This window comes from Papaver somniferum, unplaced genomic scaffold (assembly GCF_003573695.1).
Source record: "Papaver somniferum cultivar HN1 unplaced genomic scaffold, ASM357369v1 unplaced-scaffold_10, whole genome shotgun sequence".
In the NCBI taxonomy this organism is placed as follows: domain Eukaryota; kingdom Viridiplantae; phylum Streptophyta; class Magnoliopsida; order Ranunculales; family Papaveraceae; genus Papaver; species Papaver somniferum.
Window position 1 is genome coordinate 18549195 of NW_020618825.1, and position 20743 is coordinate 18569937.

General features: G+C 38.2%; 2 protein-coding genes across 2 annotated transcripts; both read left to right on the plus strand.

Moving 5' to 3' along the window:
- Nucleotides 1-15624: 15624 nt before the first annotated feature.
- Nucleotides 15625-16275, plus strand: LOC113326494. Its single transcript, XM_026574214.1, has one exon. The coding sequence runs from the start codon at nucleotides 15625-15627 to the stop codon at nucleotides 16273-16275; it is 651 nt and encodes a 216-aa protein (XP_026429999.1).
- A 2549-nt stretch (nucleotides 16276-18824) lies between these two features.
- On the plus strand, nucleotides 18825-19991 carry LOC113326496 (uncharacterized mitochondrial protein AtMg00810-like). The gene has a single exon (XM_026574215.1). The coding sequence runs from the start codon at nucleotides 18825-18827 to the stop codon at nucleotides 19989-19991; it is 1167 nt and encodes a 388-aa protein (XP_026430000.1).
- The last annotated feature ends 752 nt before the right edge of the window (nucleotides 19992-20743 follow it).

The following is a 20743-nucleotide window of genomic DNA, read 5'->3' on the forward strand; positions in this document are numbered from 1 at the left end:
CATGCTTGAAAGGGGTCGACGGATAGAATGTTAGTCAACGAATCTTGCATTAATCCTTCAATCATATTAACTTCATGCACATCATCATCATCAAGATTCACAGGTTGTTGACTAATATCGAACACATTCAATTCTACCGTCATGTTACCAAAAGACAGTTTAACACTCCATTACGACAATTAATGATCGCGTTGGACGTAGCCAAGAAAGGACGTCCTAAGATGACAGGAATGTGACAGTCTGGGTTTTGTACAGGTTGAGTGTCTAAGACAATGAAGTCTACGGGAAAATAGAATTTGTCAACCTTGATCAAAACGTCTTCGACCACTCCACGAGGAATCTTGACAGATCGGTCTGCCAGTTGTAGAGTGATAGATGTTGGTTTCAACTCCCCAAGACCTAACTGCTCATAAACAGAATATGGCAGTAGGTTAACACTTGCACCTAGGTCTAATAACGCTTTATTGACCGTGTGTTCTCCTATAGTGCAAGAAATTGTTGGACATCCTGGATCCCTAAACTTGGGTGGAGTTTTGTTCAGAATGATGGAACTCACCTGCTCAGCTAAGAAAGCACGTTTTGCACATTGAGCTTGCGCTTTTGAGTACACAAGTCTTTGAGGAATTTGGCATAAGCAGGGATTTGCTTGATTGCTTCAAGAAAAGGAATGTTGATGTTGACTCTCTTGAACAGATCTAACATCTCATTGTAATGGGTACTTTTCTGTTGATAGATCAATCTTTGAGGAAATGGGGCAACAGGAACAGAGATGAGTTGGCAAAGGGACATTCACAGCAGTAGAATTGTCAGATTTTCCAACTTGCTCAGTTCTTTGGTTTTCTGGGGTTGTGGAGACAGCGTGGAATTTGTATCAGATTCATTAGGTTCGCCCACGTTGTTCTCGATGACTTTACCACTTCGGAGGGTGGTAATGGCATGGACTTGATCGGGTGAGGTTTCAGTGCAGGATGTTGTGCCTGTTTGAAATATCCTCTTTGGATTTTGTTGGGGTTGGCTCGGAAGTTTACCCTTTTTCTCTCACACATTTGATCCATCTTTTGATCTAGATTTTTCTGACTTTGCATCAAACTCTGGAACATTTCCTCTAGGGTGGATAATCTCTTGTCGGTATTGTGTTGAGGATATGATTGTTGTTGAGAGTTTGATTGTTGTTGAGGGTTTCTCGGGTGTTGATAACCTTGATTGTTCTGATATCCCTGATTGTTTTGATAGCTCTGATTGGGTTGAGATGGTCCTCCCTGAGTGGGTCCTTTTGACCATGAAAAGTTAGGGTGGTTTCTCCATCCTGGATTGTAGGTCTGTGAATAAGGGTTATGCTCTGGTTTTTGAAACATGGCATGTGCCTGTTCAAGCCTAGATTCCTGGACTGCAAGCAAATCGGGACAATTTTGGAATTGATGGTTGGGTCGTTACAAGCGGCACAAACAGACGAAGCGACATGTTCTCGGAGAGTAGTGGTGGAAGGTTTTGAATTTTTATGTAGTTCTAACTCTTCTAATCTCCTAACTATTGATGCCATGTTTGCTCTTCCCTCGAAATCCGCTTCAATCCTAAAAGCCTTTGCTTCGGATGTAGTCTTTCTGGTTTCACGGATGGATTCCCACTGTTGCGTCTTTTCAGCTACTTCAATCAAGAAATCCCAAGACGTGTCAGCAGTTTTATCTACGAATAGACCATTACACATCGACTCAACCGTTGTTCGGGTGGACATATCTAGACCTTCATACAAAATTTGCACAAGTCTCCATTTTTCAAAACCATGATGGGGACATTGGAGCAATAATTCATTGAATCTCTCCAAGTATCTAGCTAAGGTTTCACCCTCTAATTGCACAAAGCTATTCAGACTTTGACGAATTGTCGCAGTCTTGTGGTTCGGGAAAAACTTTTTGAAAAAATCCTTTATGAGGTCATCCCATGTCATGATGGATTGAGGCTGTAAAGCATAGAGCCAGGCCTTTGCCTTATCTTTCAGGGAGAAAGGAAAAAGCCTTAACTTCAGGGTTTCGTCGGACATTTGAGTGAAACGCAGAGTTCCACAAATTTCCTCGAATTCTCTCACGTGGTGGTACGGGTTTTCATTCTCAACACCTCTAAAAATAGGAAGCATCTGTATTGTGCTTGATTTCAGCTCATAATGGCCATTAGCCTCGGGCAGCACAATACAAGAAGGTTGACTGGCTCTAGTTGGGTACATATAATCCTTGAGGGTACGGGGTTCTCCTATTGTTTCTGGTTGATCTGGACTGTCTCCCTCAGAACTTAGAATTTCGATAGGTTCGTCTGGGTTAATTCTAACAAGTCTGTTTGTTTGGTCTCTGTAGGTCACAATCATGTCCTAGTAGGTACCTTAACTAACATTTTAGTCAGAGCAATCGGAAACAGTTTTGGCCCACAAGGGTTACGAAGATTTGGTTTTGAATGGGTTTTGGTTTTAATAAGGGATTTTGTTTTTGGTTTAAAATTGGGCTTTGGAAAAGAATTTTTTGAACTAAACCTAGCATAAATTAGCACAACTCATAAAAGAAAATAAAAACAATAATAATAATTAAGACAAGCACATAAAAGAAAAAGAAAAATAAAAGAAAAATAAAAAAAACAAAAAAATAAAAAATAAAATAAATAATTACAGTCCCAAATATAAAAAAAAAAGAAAGAAAATAAATAAAAATTATTACAATCCCAAATAAATAATTAAATTAATTATTACAAGCCCGAATTTGAATTTAAATGAGGCCCAAGTGGGTTAACTCATGGGTTAGGCTTACTTGGTTTTTGGAGGGAAGCCCAAAAATAGGCTTTTAGTCCCCTTTTAGTTGCACAGCCCAGTTGGGCTTTAGGATCGTCCTAAGCAGCTCACACTCAAGCCCAGCAACAGTTGAAGTGACTCAGCAAAACAGGCCCAGCAGAATCTGCAGCGAAGCCCAGCAGAAAAGGCAAGCCCAGGAGCAGAAGTTGCAAGCCCAGCGAAATTGAGGTTACTAAGCCCAGCTCAGTTGGTTCAAGCCCAGCACCAGCACCTTTGGCAGGAGCAGCAACACAGCACAGCTTGGCAGAGAAGGCACCAGCAGCAGCAGCACAGCCAAGGTGGTACCTGCAATGATCACAGAATGCAAAGATAGTCAGGCCAACCCTGCAATGATCACAGTGCAATCATTGCAGTGCAATGATTGCAGGCAAGTATGCAATGATCTGCTGCAATGATTGCAAGCAGAGGGTTGCAATGATAGTGAAGCAGGCCTGCAATGATTGCAAGGCACAGATACTAATGGAACTCAGCAGTGGCAACACCACTCCCCGGCAACGGTGCCAAAAACATGGTGTGCCAATGGAAAACACACAGAAACTTGCAAGTATACAAGGCCAAGTTTATAGAATATAAGGAAAGCAGGGGAAAGTCCACAGGGAGTGGGAGCACTATAAGAGAAACCTAAGCTAACAATGAAGACAGTGAGCAAGACAAAGCAATATGGCATACAAAGTGGCAGAAATAAAGAACCAAAGCAGCAAGGTAAAGCAAAGCAGCAAAGAAAACAGCTAAGAACCAAGGCTTGGAAGCCAAGGGCAGAGGTGAGTTTGTGCACTGACTTCAGTGCACAATAGGCTTCAAAATGCAAGAACTAAGCAAAACAGTAAAAGAATGTAACTAAGCAGTGAATAAAAGCAGAGCAGGAATTGTAAATGACTGAAGAAAGGAATTGTGGCTAAGATAAGGCTTAGATTCCACCTTGTGTCCTAATCAAATAGCATATTCCTAGGTTGAGTTGAGTCCTATGCATACAATAGAAAGGAAAGAAAAACATCTTGCTAACAGAAATACCCCTAGTATTGACTGTCTTTTGACAGCACAATCAATCACAAGCAATCATAGCACTGCTTTCTTCCCAATGCACAAGAAAAACAAGCATATGGCATCCTATCCTAGCAATTTACCATTTGACAGTGCACCAAGGCTTCATCAAAGCCTTAGCTTGTTGCTAATTAGCTCATACTACACATGATAACAACAATAACATTCATAATATATGATAAATGAAACAACATTCTCAACATTGAAGATAAAAATCAAAACATTATATAACATTCACTATCAACTGTCATGCAGTAACTGAAATTGAAATTGTGACATAAAACAGAACAAATGTTTTTCTGGCTAGTCCAGAGATCATCCCCCTCTAACCCTCTACATCACCCCCTATTTATATCACCAAATACCCAATTTTTCCGAAACCCTAGAATTGAAATTAGGGTTTTCAATTTCCGAAATTTACTCACCAAAACTTTGAATTGACGTCGCCCCATGTCTTCTCTGCCTCTCTCGGTTCTTCTCCTGCTCCCAATTGCTACAATTGCTCCCTAATTTGAGGTGTTTTATCAACCCTCACCTAGGTCAGTTGGTGAGAGAGGTTAAAGCGCTTCGAATTAGGGGGATGGGTCGTGTCGGGTAATGATGGAGATGGTGGAGGTGATGGTGGTGACAGGAGTGATGGATGATGGAAGTAGCAGGTGGAGGTGATGGTGGTGGAATGGGTGTTTCTGTTGCAGAGAGGGGGAGAGGAAGACGAAGGTGGAGGTCGATATGGGTTAGGGTAGGGAGCTGTTTGGCTAGGTCATAGGGTTCGAGTATTAGTGTGTTAGGCGGGTGTATCAAGATGTGTGTACCACGAGCTGAAGCCGCTGGATATGGAGATGGTAGGTGGATCGGACGGATAAGGAAGAAGTAGCTTGTAGCGACCGTAGGATGTAAAATACAACGAAGTCTACGGTGCGAGATTAGGTTAGGTGTTGTAGTGTTTAGCGGAATCATCGGGATTTGATGCACAGGCATAGGAGCGACCGTAGGATGCTGAAATGCTTCGATCTGACGGCTGAAATCCGAGACGGGCTTGGATATAGAAAATGGGTTTGGGTGAGGGTTTTGGGCCTTGGGTATGCCAAGCCCATATCTTCTTTAAGAACAATTCTTCCTTCTTGAGCCCATTCCTAGCTTTTTGGTCTTGTGCGCACCATTCTTTGCGGCTTTTCACCACTCTTCAGCTCTTTTCCGCTCCGCAATTCATCCAGACTTTATTTATTACCTAAAAATGCAAAATTAAGTAAGAAAAATATTTATTCTTGAAAACAATGAAAATACAGAATATGGGATAAAATGTAGAATTAATGCACAAAAGATGAGTTAAATGCCAACAAAAAGGGATAAATATATACAATATTTGGCACTCATCATCCACCTAATTCTACATTGTTTAAGAGCATAAAGGAAATTGTGTAATTTATATGCATAATCTGGATTCATTTACATTTTTTCTTGTAAATCCCCGTGCAAGAATGCATTATTAATGTTACATCAGTTTTATATCCCATTTGAAATTTAGTGCCAAGAAAATTATAATTGTAATGTTGTGGGTTTCACAACATGATCGAAAATTTTAAATATAATCCAGATTGTCCATTTGATGAAATCCTTTAATCACTAGTATGGCATTATAGTTTTCGATAGTACCCTCTGGTTTATGTTTTAGTCTAAAAATCCATTTACGCCCAACCACATTTTGATAAGGATGTTTTGGTCCAAATGTTATCTTGTGGTAACGCCTCATGTTCAACTATCATTGATTGTCTCCATTTTGGATGTTTGGTAGCTTTTGTAAAACAAGTTGGAATTAGTGGAGAAACTTCGGTAAGAAAAGCTGCAGGGATACAATATATTTTGTTGCAAAGAAAGTTTTCGGCATCAAAATACCATTTCCACCCCTTGTGATTATCGAATGTGTAGAACTATCTGAAGTTAAAATAGAATAATCTGATAAAGCAATTGCAGTTGAAAGTATTAGGAATAATATTATCATTAGTGGTTATGCTTTCAGATGTTAAGTCACTTGAAGTAGTAATTTTGTCAGATGCAACATTAGGAGCAGAAGTACTAGAAATATGAGACTTATAAGATGAAATAACAAGAATATCTGGTAGAGCAGGAAAACATGATTTATATGGTGAAAATTTACTGCTAGAGGATAATAATGCTCATAAAATACTACATGTCTGGATATTTATACTATTCTAGTACTGTAATTAATATTGACATTTGTAACCTTTGTGATTCGCTTTATATCCCAAAAAGACGCAAGAAATGCTTCTAGGCTATAATTTATTGGTTGTATAAGGCCTCAGTAAGGAGATTAAACACAAACAACCAAAGAATTTTAAGAAGTGGTCATCTGGTAACTTCTGAAATAAGACTTGATAAGGAGAACAAAAATTAAATGAAATAACTTGTTTGCCAAATGGAACTAGAAAAGCTCTAGCGACATCTAGTAAATGTTTGTGTTTGGACTCAGCCACCCCATTTTATTCAGGGCATGTATACATGTGAGTTCTAATAATCTGAATAGTAAGAAAATCTCTTAATTCATTGTCTTCAAATTCCTCCACCATCTGTTCAAATGATTAAAATATGTGTGGATAAAAGACTCTTATCAAATAACTTGAAATAGTGGAAAATAATATTGAAATCACTCTTCCATTAAAGTGGATAAAACCAAAAAAAAAAGTCTTCAAAAATGATCAACTATGTATAATAATTAAAAAAAAACACTGGAGCGGAGCCTCAAACATTCTATGCAAAAACTGTAAAGGATAACTATAAACAAATAATTATGAAAAGGATATATAAATAGAAACAAATAATAATTAAATTGAAAAAAGTTGTTCATCACTTCCAACAAGTTGATAGTCATTACCAAGGTAGTCAATATCGGTTATACATGCCGATATTACAGGTTTTTATCGGATATCGGAAAATATCAATAAGATACCGAAAATATCGCTGATACGAACACGGAACGATAAAAACGTTCGTATCAACGGTACCGACCGATATATCGGTTTTATCTTCATACTGATATTATTGGTTCCAATATGATTTTTAATAAAGATTAAATCTATGAAAGGAAAATTATGCATTTCAATATCATCTGTAGTAAAGATCTAGTAAACTAAACACAAAAGAGTTAGGGAATTTTCTTTGTTTCGGAAAACATATTTGATCCATAAATCGTTAATGGTGCGGCAAACTGATTGCTTGTTTGAGAATTTTTTCGCAACCCTTAACTTTTTAGAGTGTCAGCATTAAGTTTTGATTGTATAGGAAATTTCGAGGAAAGGGAGTTAATGAGAATGTATGTTAACTACTCTTATTTTGGAAGTTTGAGAAATGTTTATGATTATTATTACTATTTTTTATTATGATTTTTATAGATATCTGAACTTATAATTTTAATAATGTATATGTATAGCAGAGAAAAACCGATAATATCTTTTGTATGGGTGTATAACACCCGCCTGATACTATACCGATACGCGATATTAACTACTTTGGTCGTTACATAATAATGGTTTAGTAACCACATTATTCAATCTCAAGGATTTATAGACTTTGTACATAGACTTAAAGGAAGGGTGAGCAAGTCTTTTATTCCAAGTCTCAGCTGAATTTCTAATCATGGTTGAAAAATAGAATTAGTTGATGCAGTAGTTGGCTTGAGATGTGCATATGCATTGCACTACAAAAAAGATGAGCCATTTTTAGTTGGAACTTGATGTGTAGTCTTGGCGAACTTGAGACTCATAATAGGATATCCATTAGAATCAAATGTTACAAAACAAGCATTATCACTAGTAAAATTGAATAGTAAATTTAAATTGAAAAAAAAGAGAAAAAAAGATTGTGAAGATTCCTAAAAGAAACTAGTGGGTCTCGAATTATAATACAAGTACAGAAAGAAGAGTAGTTTAATGTAAACCTCGGAGAACCGATACAAGTAATTCACTATATAGTGACCCACGCGCTACAAGAGAATCACGAATTTTACTTATCTCAGATACGTAAGTAGTAACAGAAGAAATTAATATACCTAATTTGACATTTTGAAGCTTGGTTCTTATAATTGAACAACATGAGTTGATATTGAATATCCAAACCTTTCCTTCAAAGCATCTTGGATTTCTTTAAATGTTATAGATCCAGTAATATAAGAGATTATTCTTTGTGAGATTGAATTATTCAGAAGTAATAGAATTGTAGTGTCAACATCTTACCAAGATGTATAAAAAGGATTAACAATTTAAGTAGTTCATGTCACTGATAGGATTTTATATTGTTGTAAAAAGTTTTAGTAAAGTACGTTCAACTCGGGCTTATAAAGATTCAATTTCGGACTTAATAATAAAAAGTATATACAAAAGATGGTAACAAGATTACGAGATACCGAGACTCAGGATTCCACCATAAACTCACTTATGTGATTTATATATTTATTCCAAACAATTATAGCTCAAGTAATAATAAATATTGAATATAATTCTTTGCCAAGGTAGTTTTTTAAAAGATTGACTGTAAATTACTAGTATGACGCATCAAATGCACTTAGACCAAGCATACATCATCAAACGAAATCACAATCAATTGAGAAAAACCATAATTCAAATTAAATTAGTGCAAAAAGTCATAAGTGAATTAAACAGAATTACCACATGTATGAAGAATGGCTTCCTCCATCATTCCAGTGTTAGGTTTTAGCTCTTCATGGTGAAAACACACTCAAAATAATAATTCATAGCTCATAAAGGTAAAGCAGTGTGTTTATAACATTTATAATTGTTACATAACCCAGTATTACAGAGAACCCTAACAGAACAGTTGCAAACTCAAAGTAATTGTTGGAAAATTGTTACAAAGTTATTGAGTTTGAAAGTATATGTCACGGTTCTGCGACTGTCGAACTGCGTCTTATGTTCTTCGCAGCAGAAAAACTTCTCTGCAATCTTCTTCCCAAACCTCTGCAGCCTACCCCAAGGTCTCCCAACCTCTCCACTCTCGCTTGTGAGACTAGAAAAACTCTTTTTATGCCATACAGGGCAAAGAAATCCCGATAATTTCTTCCAATCTTTCTCTGCCTTTTTACCCAAGTTACGGGATACTCTTAACTTTCTTATGCGGCTTCTCAGTCAATCCAGGTTGTCCAAACTCTCTATGTGATTGAATCAAATCTCACAGAAGAAATTCTTTCATCTTCTTCACGTATCTTTCCATAAAATATCAAAATCAAACCCGATACTCTCTCTGTTCACGTGAGATAAATATAGAAACTTGATTTTTTTCTTGGAAACCAAACTCCTCAGCAACCCTGTTTCACCGCAATAAGCCAAGACCAATCCAAATCCGTGATATACTCCAACAAGATCACACCCAAAATATAAACCCGAGAAGTATTTCCTCCCTGTTTTGTTGCAAGCCAAAGATTTGGCCCAATTTGATCGAATCTAATGGACCTACCAAGCCTATTTAGGTATAACAAATCTAAATCAAATGAAATCCGTAACTGAATCTCGTTGAAACACTTCCAAAATCCGATCAGACCTTTATGCAGGTGACAACTTATTTTTCCCGCCAAATCTGAATTTGAAATGTTGAAGAAGACCTCCCTTATCCAGTTCCAGTGTGCCAATAGTAGTTGCCATGTGGGATGCCTTTATCCAATTTCTGGGTGCCTTTAGTAATTTTCTCCCAGGGGCGTAAATACCAATTTTCGAGCCAATTTTACCGCAAAAGCTTATTTCTTCAAGACACCTACAAAAACATAAAATAATCAAATAAGTATAAAGTCGAACACTAACAATACACGTAATTGAGATGAAAATAGTCTCATAAATGCGTCTATCAGTCACGATATATACAAATTCTTTAGTACAAGGAATTTCACCCGTTGCATTCCCAAGAACATGAAATTTCTTTAAGATATGACTGATTAGAGTTCGGGCTTAGAGTTCTCCATGTTTGAAAGTTATTTTTTTTTTAATTTAAGAGGGATAATATTCGACAGAGTGTGAAGAGGAGTTGAGATAATTGAATTAACAAAAGCAGTTTCTTGACATTTTTGTTTGAAGAAAATTACAGAGATTTAATGGAGGAATTAATTAGGATCCGAATGGATTGAAAACCCTTGTTTTAGTCTGATATCACAGTAGAATTGGTAAAACGGTCTTTCATAACAAAAGAAGAGTCACATACATTCCTTTTATACAAACTCAAGAACACTGCAAAACAAAAAAGAGGATGGCATCTCATTAAGGTCTGTCTAATCCGTAATTGTAAACAATGACCAATGACAACAAGACAAGTCATTAGCCGTCGTAGCAGAGACAGAAGTGAACTACAAGTATCCATACACAGTGTAAACAAAGTGTAAGCAGAAAAACAAATCCCATGATAATACCTAATAGGCTAATTGTAAGTTTCCAACTAGGGGCATGTTCTCTCCTCTTTCTCTTCTGGAAAAAAAGAAAAAACTTCTCATTGGCAAAATTTTCCAGCTCAGATCTGGTCCTCTTTGGGCCGGATCTGAGCGTGATCTTCTTTCATTTTTCTTGTATTAGGTTAGATCTTTGTTCTTAGCTAGTTTTATTATAATTTTCTCTTACCTTTTGGTAAGTTCTGTACACCCTTATGGTGTTTTTATCTACTTTATTAGAGAGGTTTATTTCGTTTCTAATGGCCGTTCTTGTGTTTATGGGTTTTAAGATCACTTGAGATGACTTTCAATGACGAAAACTTCATCATCGTTAGCCCCTGTGATGGAATCTTCACCCGAATCTCCATCATCTATTTATCCGGAGACGGAAACTTCATGATTGATGCTTTTGACGACGAAATCTCCATCACAAGGTTTAAGAAATTTGAGCAAATCACTCCAACTCTTGGAGCACATCTTTATGAAGAAGAAAAAAAAACAAAATGGTTGGAATACACTTCCGAGAAAAACCATTATTTCTCCCACTTGATCGGTTCTTACTCATGCTTGTATTTGTTCTACACTGGTAATCCTTCTCTTCCTCTTGTCCGATTTCTCGGTATACTTTTACAGCGTGTCTATTTGTATTTTCTTAATTTTGATTTTAAACCCATTGTAACCTTGAATTTTCGTTAATGAAAAGGTTCCCTGCATCAAAAAAAAAGAAAAAAGAACCAGGGGCATGCCGTAACCAATTTTCCCGTAACTTTATCAAAACATATGGCAGAGCTTGATTAAGCATGGTTACTATGTAGGGGTGCCAATTACTAGGGAGAGTACGAACCCAGTACCCCTAATTAAGCATCAAATCCAATAAAATCAATTAAGATAAGACACATTAAGATTAATCATTTGTCCAAGCCGTTTCTATTACAAGCATCGATCCAAGCAACCAAAAAATCAAGGTTCATACAAAAGTTGCAAACGCAGCATCAAGCATGTTGAATATTAGGGAGGGTTTTATGAGTGTATTTATTGTATTTTTACACTTTGGTACACCTTGCTTAACGTTTTAGTACCGCAACAAAGGCCCAAGATTGAAATTGAAAATTTTCATATTATTTACACTTTGGTACACCATGCTTAACGTTCTAGTACGAAGGCTGTTTTTAGGCATACCTAAAAATTTCTAAGCATACTAAATGAAGACAAAAAAGGATGTCAAATAAAAAAATCAGAAAGCCCCTTAACCAATTTTTTTATAATGACAAATCTGCCCTTTATGTATTAGTGTTAATAATCTGGATTAGTGATTAAAATTTTTGTTTAGTGATTAAGATAATTTTCAGAATTATAAGGTTGTTTAGATGAAAACATTTGGGGGAAAAAAAATCAAAGTTTTGGTTAAGAAGGAGAGAAAGAGAAGGAGAAAGTGAGAAAATTTTAATTCTTGATTCAATGGAGGAGGAGGGTCATAATTCATATAAAAAACCTAGGAAAATACATATCAACTACAACAATGATTCCCAAATGGCTGATTTCTTAGATTATGAGAATGATTTTACACAAACTCAAACTCAAACTCAAGAACAAACTCAAGTTGGTGATTTTTATGAGCCAAATCCATATGATGAAGACATTGATGAGGAACCCAATGTTACTAGTACACAGGTACACTTATATACTATGCTTAATCTCACTTTTATAGCTTGAAATTATCAAAAATTTGGATTTTTTGCTTCATGGTTCGGCGAAACAGGTTGAGGTTCGGCTCACATATATGAGCCGAATCTACCAATTGATGAACAGTTCGGCTCACTGAATCTGTTTACTGCATGCGCCGAACCTATAATTTTCAATTCCAACCCTTTTGTTAAACACTAGTTCGGCTTATATGAAAGTTTCACAGTAAGCCGAACAACATCCTGAATAACCTGGAAAAAAATAATTACTAGTTCGGCTTATATTTCGAAAATCGTATGAGCCGAACCCCTATGCATCTCTATTTGTGACTAGGTTCGACTTGAAATTTCATGAAATGTCATGCAGAACCGTTCATATACACTTACAGGAAGATTTTGTGAAGAACAATTCGGCTTATTTAATGAAAATCGTATGAGCCGAACATACCTTTAAAAATCTTTTGGTACAAAATTTGTTGATTGTTCGGCACATATTTATAATATCGTATAAGCCGAACCTATTCCTGAGAGTTCTGGAATAAAAAATGTTAATGGTTCGGCACATATTATGATTATCGAACGCGCCGAACCCCTATGCATCTCTATCTGTGACTAGGTTCGTCTTGAAATTTCATGAAATTTCATGCCGAACTGTTCATATACCCTTACAGGAAGCTTTTGTGAAGAACAGTTCGGCTAAAAACGCAACTCAATTTTGAGCCGAACCAACACCGTAACGGTCATTTAATCGATGAAAAACAGCAATTAGGAGATTGGGTTTGTAAAACTTACTTTCTTATCCTCATTTTCGGAGTTGGAGATGCAGTTGGTTCAATTTCTGGTTCAATTGGTGGTTGATTTTCAGTTTCTACACCTTCATCTTCAATTGGTTCTTCTTCTTCAATTGATGGATTAGAAGACGATTTGGTTTGCCTAGTCCCTGCTTTTCTTTGTACGAGTCATTATGTAGTTGAATTTAATCGACGATCAAATTTTTGCAAATCGATGATTAATCACGGTGATGAATTTTTTTTTTTGCGGGAGGGGAAGAGTTCGGCTAGAGGAGGAAGAAGAAGAGATGTTAAGGGAAACTGATTTTGATTTTTTAGAAAACTGATTTTTGATTTTTGTATTAAGAGTATATAGGTAATTGAACTACCCATAAATTACCCCTTATAAGGTCACCCAAATTAGGCATACCATTTTGTATGCCTAGAAAGAAAATGGTATGCCTAAAAACAGCCTTCTTTAGTACCGCAACAAAGGCCCAAGATTGGAATTGAAAATTTTCATATTATTTCTTCATCCAAGAAGAAAGGTTTCCAGAAAATGTAAGAAGACAAAATCGATACATGTTATTACTTATTATGGCCCAAGTTGGCTCCTGAGAAACAAACAGCAAACATGTAAGATCAACATAAGAGCCAGAGACAGCAAAAGCAAAAGCAAACAACAACGCAAGACCACATTATCCTCCTTGTACTCCACCTGAAGCTAGAAATCCTAATTATTTAGCTGGGTCGAGTGGGAACTGGTCAGTCTGATACCTGTAGTTGAAGGAATTGAGGCCAGTATACCAGCCATCGTCCTTTTCATAGACTTTGAGTCTTCCATTTGTCAAGACATCATGCTGAGTGTATGAAAATGGAATGTCACATGAACCCTGACTGGCCATCAAACTCACGTTCACTCTACTCATTGGTGGCACAGAGGCAGTGTACAAAGATCCTGTTTGGATTGACCTTTCAATGCTTTTTCCCCATTGGTAGGAACTGTTAAACTCGGAAGAAACCTGGATACACCCCTCCGCCACAGTTGGCACACCAGCGCTTATGGTCGTCGTGACACCCACTGTGATCGAGAAGCTTGCATTCCATGTACTAGTCTGAGTATCGGTATACTTGATATCTAACGCTACCGTGTTGGTCTGGTCGGATCTATTGATGACCTCTTTATTGATAAGTACGAGGACTTTTTCATTGGAGATCTTTGCATCAGTGAGACGGTAATTGACATTTTCAATCTTCCTTGAAAAAACAGGCTCCTCGATCACCATGCGAGTCTCGCCATCAATGTAAGAGGTGACCGTAGCGAGGCAGTTCACCTTACCTGAGTGCGAGTACCTCCCGCCGTACAAGTTGTTTTTCAGGCATCGGAGAGCAATGACATTGTTTTCGAGTTTAACGGGTAAGAATAATCTGAATGATCGTCATCCCTCCAATAATTGCCATTGCTAATATTCTTCACACGGATGCCTCCGTTGCGACTTGGAGTCACCTCATACTCCAAATCTTCACTTCGCTACCAGTGCGAAGGTACAGTCCATTGTTACCCTTGATCATGATACGGTTGGGGAACACCACAATGGATTCCCAGTCGATGATGGTGCACACATCGCACTGGTCTTTGTCAGGTGATGAGCTGTTCGCGATTAAACATTCGTTTGTAGGACGGCCGGGAATCCTCCATAAGCATACATAGTGACCGGTGTTGAGTGGCGAAACCGCACCGTCCTGTTATCACCGGAGTTCACAAAAATGGGCTGGAAAAGTGTGCACGACCATTTGGATCTATCTTCTTCAGGCTTGGTGGCGCCGGCAGTGATCCAACCGTTGGATTGCCCCCGTGACCAGTATTTGTTATTCTACGTGCTTCTGATGTGGATAATCCACCTCCGGTGGATGCCGACTCCACCTCAAACCTAGTCTCAAGGACGAAACTGTAGTCTTCGTTGCACTGGAGAGCATCTGGCATTTCAGCAATAGCATCGTTGAAGTGCAGATATTTATTGTTGTAGTTGGATTGGAGTATGATAAACTTGGGGAGTCTTTTAGCCATGAGGGCATACAACTTAATGTCATTCTCATTAAGAACAACCACCGCTCCTGCAGGACCAACGTCAGCTAAAGAAATTATTACTAATGGTGTTTCCGATAACTCTACGGTATCCACTAGAGGAATTGAAGGGGTTGTCGTTGAATTTTCCATCTCTCTTTAAGTAGTAATTAGTTTCTTTCTTTGTGTTTCTGCCTGTAACGTGCTCTCTATTTAGAAGCCTGTGAAAGAACAGGTAAAGTCCATGTCATCAATAGTATAGCGATAAAGCCATTGATTGGGTTATGAACTTTATGATACTCATCGGTAACACCAAGTATTTTATTTTCTTACCGAGAAGGGGAAAAACAAACCAAAAAAAAAGAGATAAGGTTGTCGGCGACTCCAACGGAACCGTTCACGTTCATTTAGTATATATATGCATGGGGATGGTGCCATCGAGTTTCATTTCCAAGAAATCTATTAGACGTAAAACTTGGAGGGTGGGCCACATCACACAACATCATCACATGAAGCTACATTCAAGTCCACATCAAGCCAAGTCCAAGTTCGTTTCCTGTATATCAGTTGTAATTTGTTGTAAAGTCCTAGTCTTATGCTGAAACTTAGTCTTACCTGTAAACTCGTACAAGTTGTTGATTTCTTCTTATGTAACATGTATAAATGCATAATGAAACATAATCCAGTCTACATTTGTGAGACTTTAACCTCAGTTCCTTAGAATCTTTGATGGTATCATCTTGATCCATCCTAGGACCTATTTTATCTTCCGCAAAGCCTTTCTCTGTATTCTCACAATGGTTGAATCCACTTCTCAAACACCACCAGAAAGTCATCCTCATCAAACACCGCCTGAAACCACATTCATTCCAACCTCAGGAAACCCTAGAATTTCAGATCCATATGTTATACATCCCAGTGATAATCCGGCCACTGTGTTGTTCTCTCCATTGTTGCAGGGCGACAATTATGGATCCTGGGTACGAGGAATCACCAAGGCCCTCAACGCAAAAGGAAAACTTGGATTCGTGGATGGTACTCTTTCCCCTCCCACTGATGCACTCGCCTATCAGTGCTGGAAGAGGTGTGACGATATGGTGGGAAGTTTGCTTCTCAATTCATGCGAACCTGATATCCGGGCAAGATGCTTATATGCTCCTTCTTCTCATGCAATATGGAAGGATCTGCAAGTGAGGTTTTGTATTTCTAACGCACCTATTTTGTTTCGATTGAAATCTGCAATAGCTTCTATACGACAAGAATCGATGTCAGTGTCTTTGTATTACACAAAATTCAAGACACCGTGGGATCAATATGATTCACTTGTCGCTGTCACTGAGGTGTGTATTTGTGGAGCTGGGAAGCAATTACTTGAACGACTAGAAGGTGACAGAGACATGGAGTTTCTTCAAGGTTTACACGATAGATTCTCTAATCTCAGAAGTTAGATCCTGTTGATGGATCCATTCCTAACTTCTCTGCGCATCTTCAACATGGTGCAGCAAGAGGAAGAACAACAACATATTACTTCCAGTCCTCTTCCCAACATCGAGTCTGTTGCTTTAAATACAAACCTTTATGCTGCATCATCTGCTGGTTCTCGTTCTGCTGCCAGCCACAACAAAAGGCCTCGACCTCACTGTGATCATTGTAATCGCCATGGACATGTTCGAGACAGATGCTATCGTTTACACGGCTTCCCTACTCCTTCTGCATCACAACCAGTTGCCTCCAATACAACTTCTGCCATTTCGGACTCTCAGCTTGCACATCCACCTGCTGTTCCTACCTTCTCAGTTGAACAATATTCTCGTTTGTTGGCTCTCATCAATCCTCCATCTGAGGATACTCCAATGGAATCAAGGGTGAACTTCGCTGGTAAGTTATTTAACACTTTTTCCTTTGCACCCTCGTTTGTTGATAGTGGTGCCACTCACCACATTTGTAATTCATTGTCTTATTTCACTTCATACTCTCCTGTTACATCTTTGATTCAAATGCCACTACCTGATGGTACTCTATCTACTGTCAAGCATATTGGTGAAGTAGTCTTCTCACCAACTTTGACATTGTCTAATGTTCATCATATCCCGAATTTTAAGTTTAATTTGTTGTCTGTGAGCCAATTAACTCGCTCTATGAATTGTGTTGTCGTTCTTACACATAATTCTTTTACTTTTCAGGACCTGCTCACGACCAAAGTGATTGGTCAGGGTGAACTCATCTCTAGTCTTTATCAGTTACGGGCTTCTACATCATACCCAACATCATCTAAAGTTTTTTTCAATCATAAGATGTCCTTCGACACTTGGCATTGCCGGCTCGGACACCCTAGTTTAGATCGTTTTCGTTTTCTATGTAATTCATATGATTATATTCAGTCAAGTTTTTCTAATTCCTGTGATGTATGCCCAAGGGCTAAGCAAACTCGTCTTCCTTTCAATAAAAATCGTATTTATTCTCATCATTGTTTTGAACTTATTTATTGTGATATATGGGGACCATTTTCTACCCCTTCTATGACTGGTGCCAAGTATTTTCTCACCGTTGTAGATGATTTCTCCAGATGTACTTGGGTGTATCTTATGCATACCAAGAGTGAAACATGCAAATTTCTCAAGTTTTTTGCTCATCATGTTGTGACTCAGTACTCTAAGCAGCTTCATATCATTTCTACAGGTACTTCTTTACCTATTTTACCAATCTTACAGCGTATTCAATCAGATAATGACACTGAAATTTTATCACGCGAGTTTCAGGCATGGATCCATGAAAATGGTATTCACCATCAGCGTAGTTGTACTTATACTCCACAACAAAATGGAGTGGGTGAAAGGAAACATCTTCATCTCCTGACTGTTGCTAGGGCTCTTCGTTTTCAGGCCAATTTGCCTATAACCTACTGGGGTGAATGCATTTTAACGTCAAATTATCTCATCAATAAAATTCCAACTCCAGTGCTATCTCAACGTTCTCCTCATGAGGTCTTATTAGGTACAAAACCAAACTATCATCATCTTCGTATTTTTGGTTGTTTATGCTATGCTCGAAATACTAAGATAACTAATAAGTTTGATCCACGTGCTACGCCAGGAGTATTTCTTGGTTATCCATATAACCATAAAGGTTATATCATTCTTGATCTTTCCATAAAATCTACTTATGTATCTCGTGATGTTATTTTCCATGAACATCTCTTTCCCTTTAAGGATGCAAAGGTTCCTACTACTGATATTTTTAAACCTGTTATTCAAGATGTTTTTTTTTATGACGATTCACCTAAATGTTTAGAATTGCCATCGTCTTATTCTTCTCCTGTTTCTCCTGATTCACCATTGCAGTCTACTGGTGACTCTTCGTCCAATACTCATTCTCCGACACTTTCTCTGCCAAGAGTAGACACTACGTCCAGTCAAGCCAAAGTTTCTTCACCCACTGTTGCTGTGCCTGATGCTATTCTACGTCGTTCTACACGAGAACCTCGTCGTCCTTCACATTTAAAGGATTATATCTGTTCCGTGGAGCAATGTAAGTCAACAACTCCTTATCCTCTTACAAATTGTATTTCATTTACTCAATTCACTCCACAACATCGAGCTTTCATTTTATCCATTCTTATTAATGATGAACCCCACAATTTTTCAGAAGCCATTAAAATTCCAGATTGGCGTGTTGCCATATTAAAGGAACATATGGCTTTAGAAGACAATGATACCTTCACTCTTACTGATCTCCCACCTGAAAAAACTGCCATTGGATGCAAATGGGTTTTTAAAACCAAATATCGACCAGATGGTACGATTGAACGTCGTAAGGCCCGTCTTGTTGCTAAGGGTTATACGCAACAAGAAGGCATTGATTTTCATGACACCTTTGCTCCAGTGGCCAAATTGGTTACTGTTCGTGTTCTTTTATCAATTGCGGTCATTTATAATTGGTCCCTCCATCAACTTGATGTTAACAATGCTTTTTTACAGGTCTCCTAGAAGATATTTATATGAAGATTCCTCCAGGTTTTCACAAGAAAGGGGAAACTCGTGTTTACAAACTCAATAAATTTTTATATGGCCTTAAGCAAGCTTCTCGCCAATGGTTTTCTAAGTTTTCCACAGCTCTCCTCAATACAGGTTTCACACAATCTCATGCTGATTATTCTCTTTTTACTTTTCATTCTGGTGAAATCTCCATTTATGTTTTAGTTTATGTTGATGATATTATTATCACCGGTAATAATGATCTTGCTATTCAGGACCTCAAGCACAAACTCGAATCACAGTTTTCTCTCAAGAACCTTGGTCGCTTACAATATTTCTTGGGCCTTGAGGTATCTCGTTCTCCGAAAGGTATTTTACTCTGTCAACGCAAATATATTCTTGACATTGTTAATGATTGTGGCCTTTTAGGAGCTAAGCCTTCTCCATCTCCAATGGAGAAACATCTAAAACTACTTCCATATTCTGGTGATCCTCTATCTGATCCTAGTATTTATCGACGTCTCATAGGTCGTCTTCTATATATTCAAGTGACACGTCCTGATATCACATTTTCTGTTAATTATTTAAGTCAATTCATGCAGCAACCGTGCTCTGGTCACTTGGATGCTGCACATCGTAATGTTCGTTACCTTAAAGGTACCGTTAGTCATGGCATTTTTTTATCTGCCTCAAGCACTTTGTCTCTTTCGGGTTACACCGATTCTGATTGGGCAGGCTGCTTAACAACTCGTCGATCCACGACAGGTTATTTTACGATGCTAGGGGACAGTCCTATTTCTTGGAAGTCCAAGAAACAACCAACAATATCTCTTTCTTCTGCTGAAGCTGAATATCGTGCTCTTGCACGACTTACTTCTGAACTGCAATGGTTGCATTATCTTTTCACTGATCTTCGTATCACTATTCCAAGGCCTATACCTATTTATTGCGATAATCAAGCCGCTCTTCATATTTATGCCAATCCAGTTTTTCACGAACGAACTAAACATATTGAAATAGATTGCTACTTCGTACGTGACAAACTACTTTCTGGTCTAATCAAGCCTACGTATATACCGTCAGCATTACAATTAGCTGATCTTTTCACAAAACCGCTGGGAGTGTATCATTTTCGTCGCCTTGCTAGCAAGTTGGGTCTTCGTGCAGATGGTCCTCATCCTCCAACTTGAGAGGGGAGGGGGGTATTAGACGTAAAACTTGGATGTGAGGCCACATCACACAACATCAGCACATGAAGCTACATTCAAGTCCACATCAAGCCAAGTCCAAGTTCGTTTCCTGTATATCGGTTGTAATTTGTTGTAAAGTCCTAGTCTTATGCTGAAACTTAGTCTTACCTGTAAACTCGTACAAGTTCTTATGTAACATGTATAAATGCATAATGAAACATAATCCAGTCTACAATTATGAGACTTTAACCTCAGTTCCTTAGAATCTTTGAAAATCAAACCAGTTACTATATATGAAAAGACAAGCACCGAGAAACATGACTGAGAGAGGAAAGAAAATATGTAAATCACGTGGCGGATTGCCTTGGATATCCTTTTGTTGAGAAATTGGTTGTCGGTGGATGCGGCCTTTGCAAAGATTGAGTGATGATACATCCACGGAAGGTGGACACCGAGCGCTGCACCGAGAGGGATCCGACGGCCTCAAGATCATCCTCTCTGCATTGGGATAGGGGTGGGGCATGAATAAGCCCCACCGCCCTCTCACACGGTGCACGGTCGGTGCATCCCTTTCGGTCAATATATCATTCTCGGCAAAGATTTGATGGAGTTCGATTGAGGATCAAATCAAACACGACCGATTAGAGGTAGGTGTGGATAATATGGGTCGGACATAGGAAAAATGTGGTGCCCATTCTTACTCTTTTCCACATTAGGCTACCGTGGGTGCTGTGGATCCCTTGATTGATGCC

Coding starts and splice junctions, on each gene's coding strand:
- LOC113326494 (XM_026574214.1), top strand. CDS start 15,625: ATGGTTGAATCCACTTCTCAAACACCACCAGAAAGTCATCCTCATCAA.
- LOC113326496 (XM_026574215.1), top strand. CDS start 18,825: ATGAAGATTCCTCCAGGTTTTCACAAGAAAGGGGAAACTCGTGTTTAC.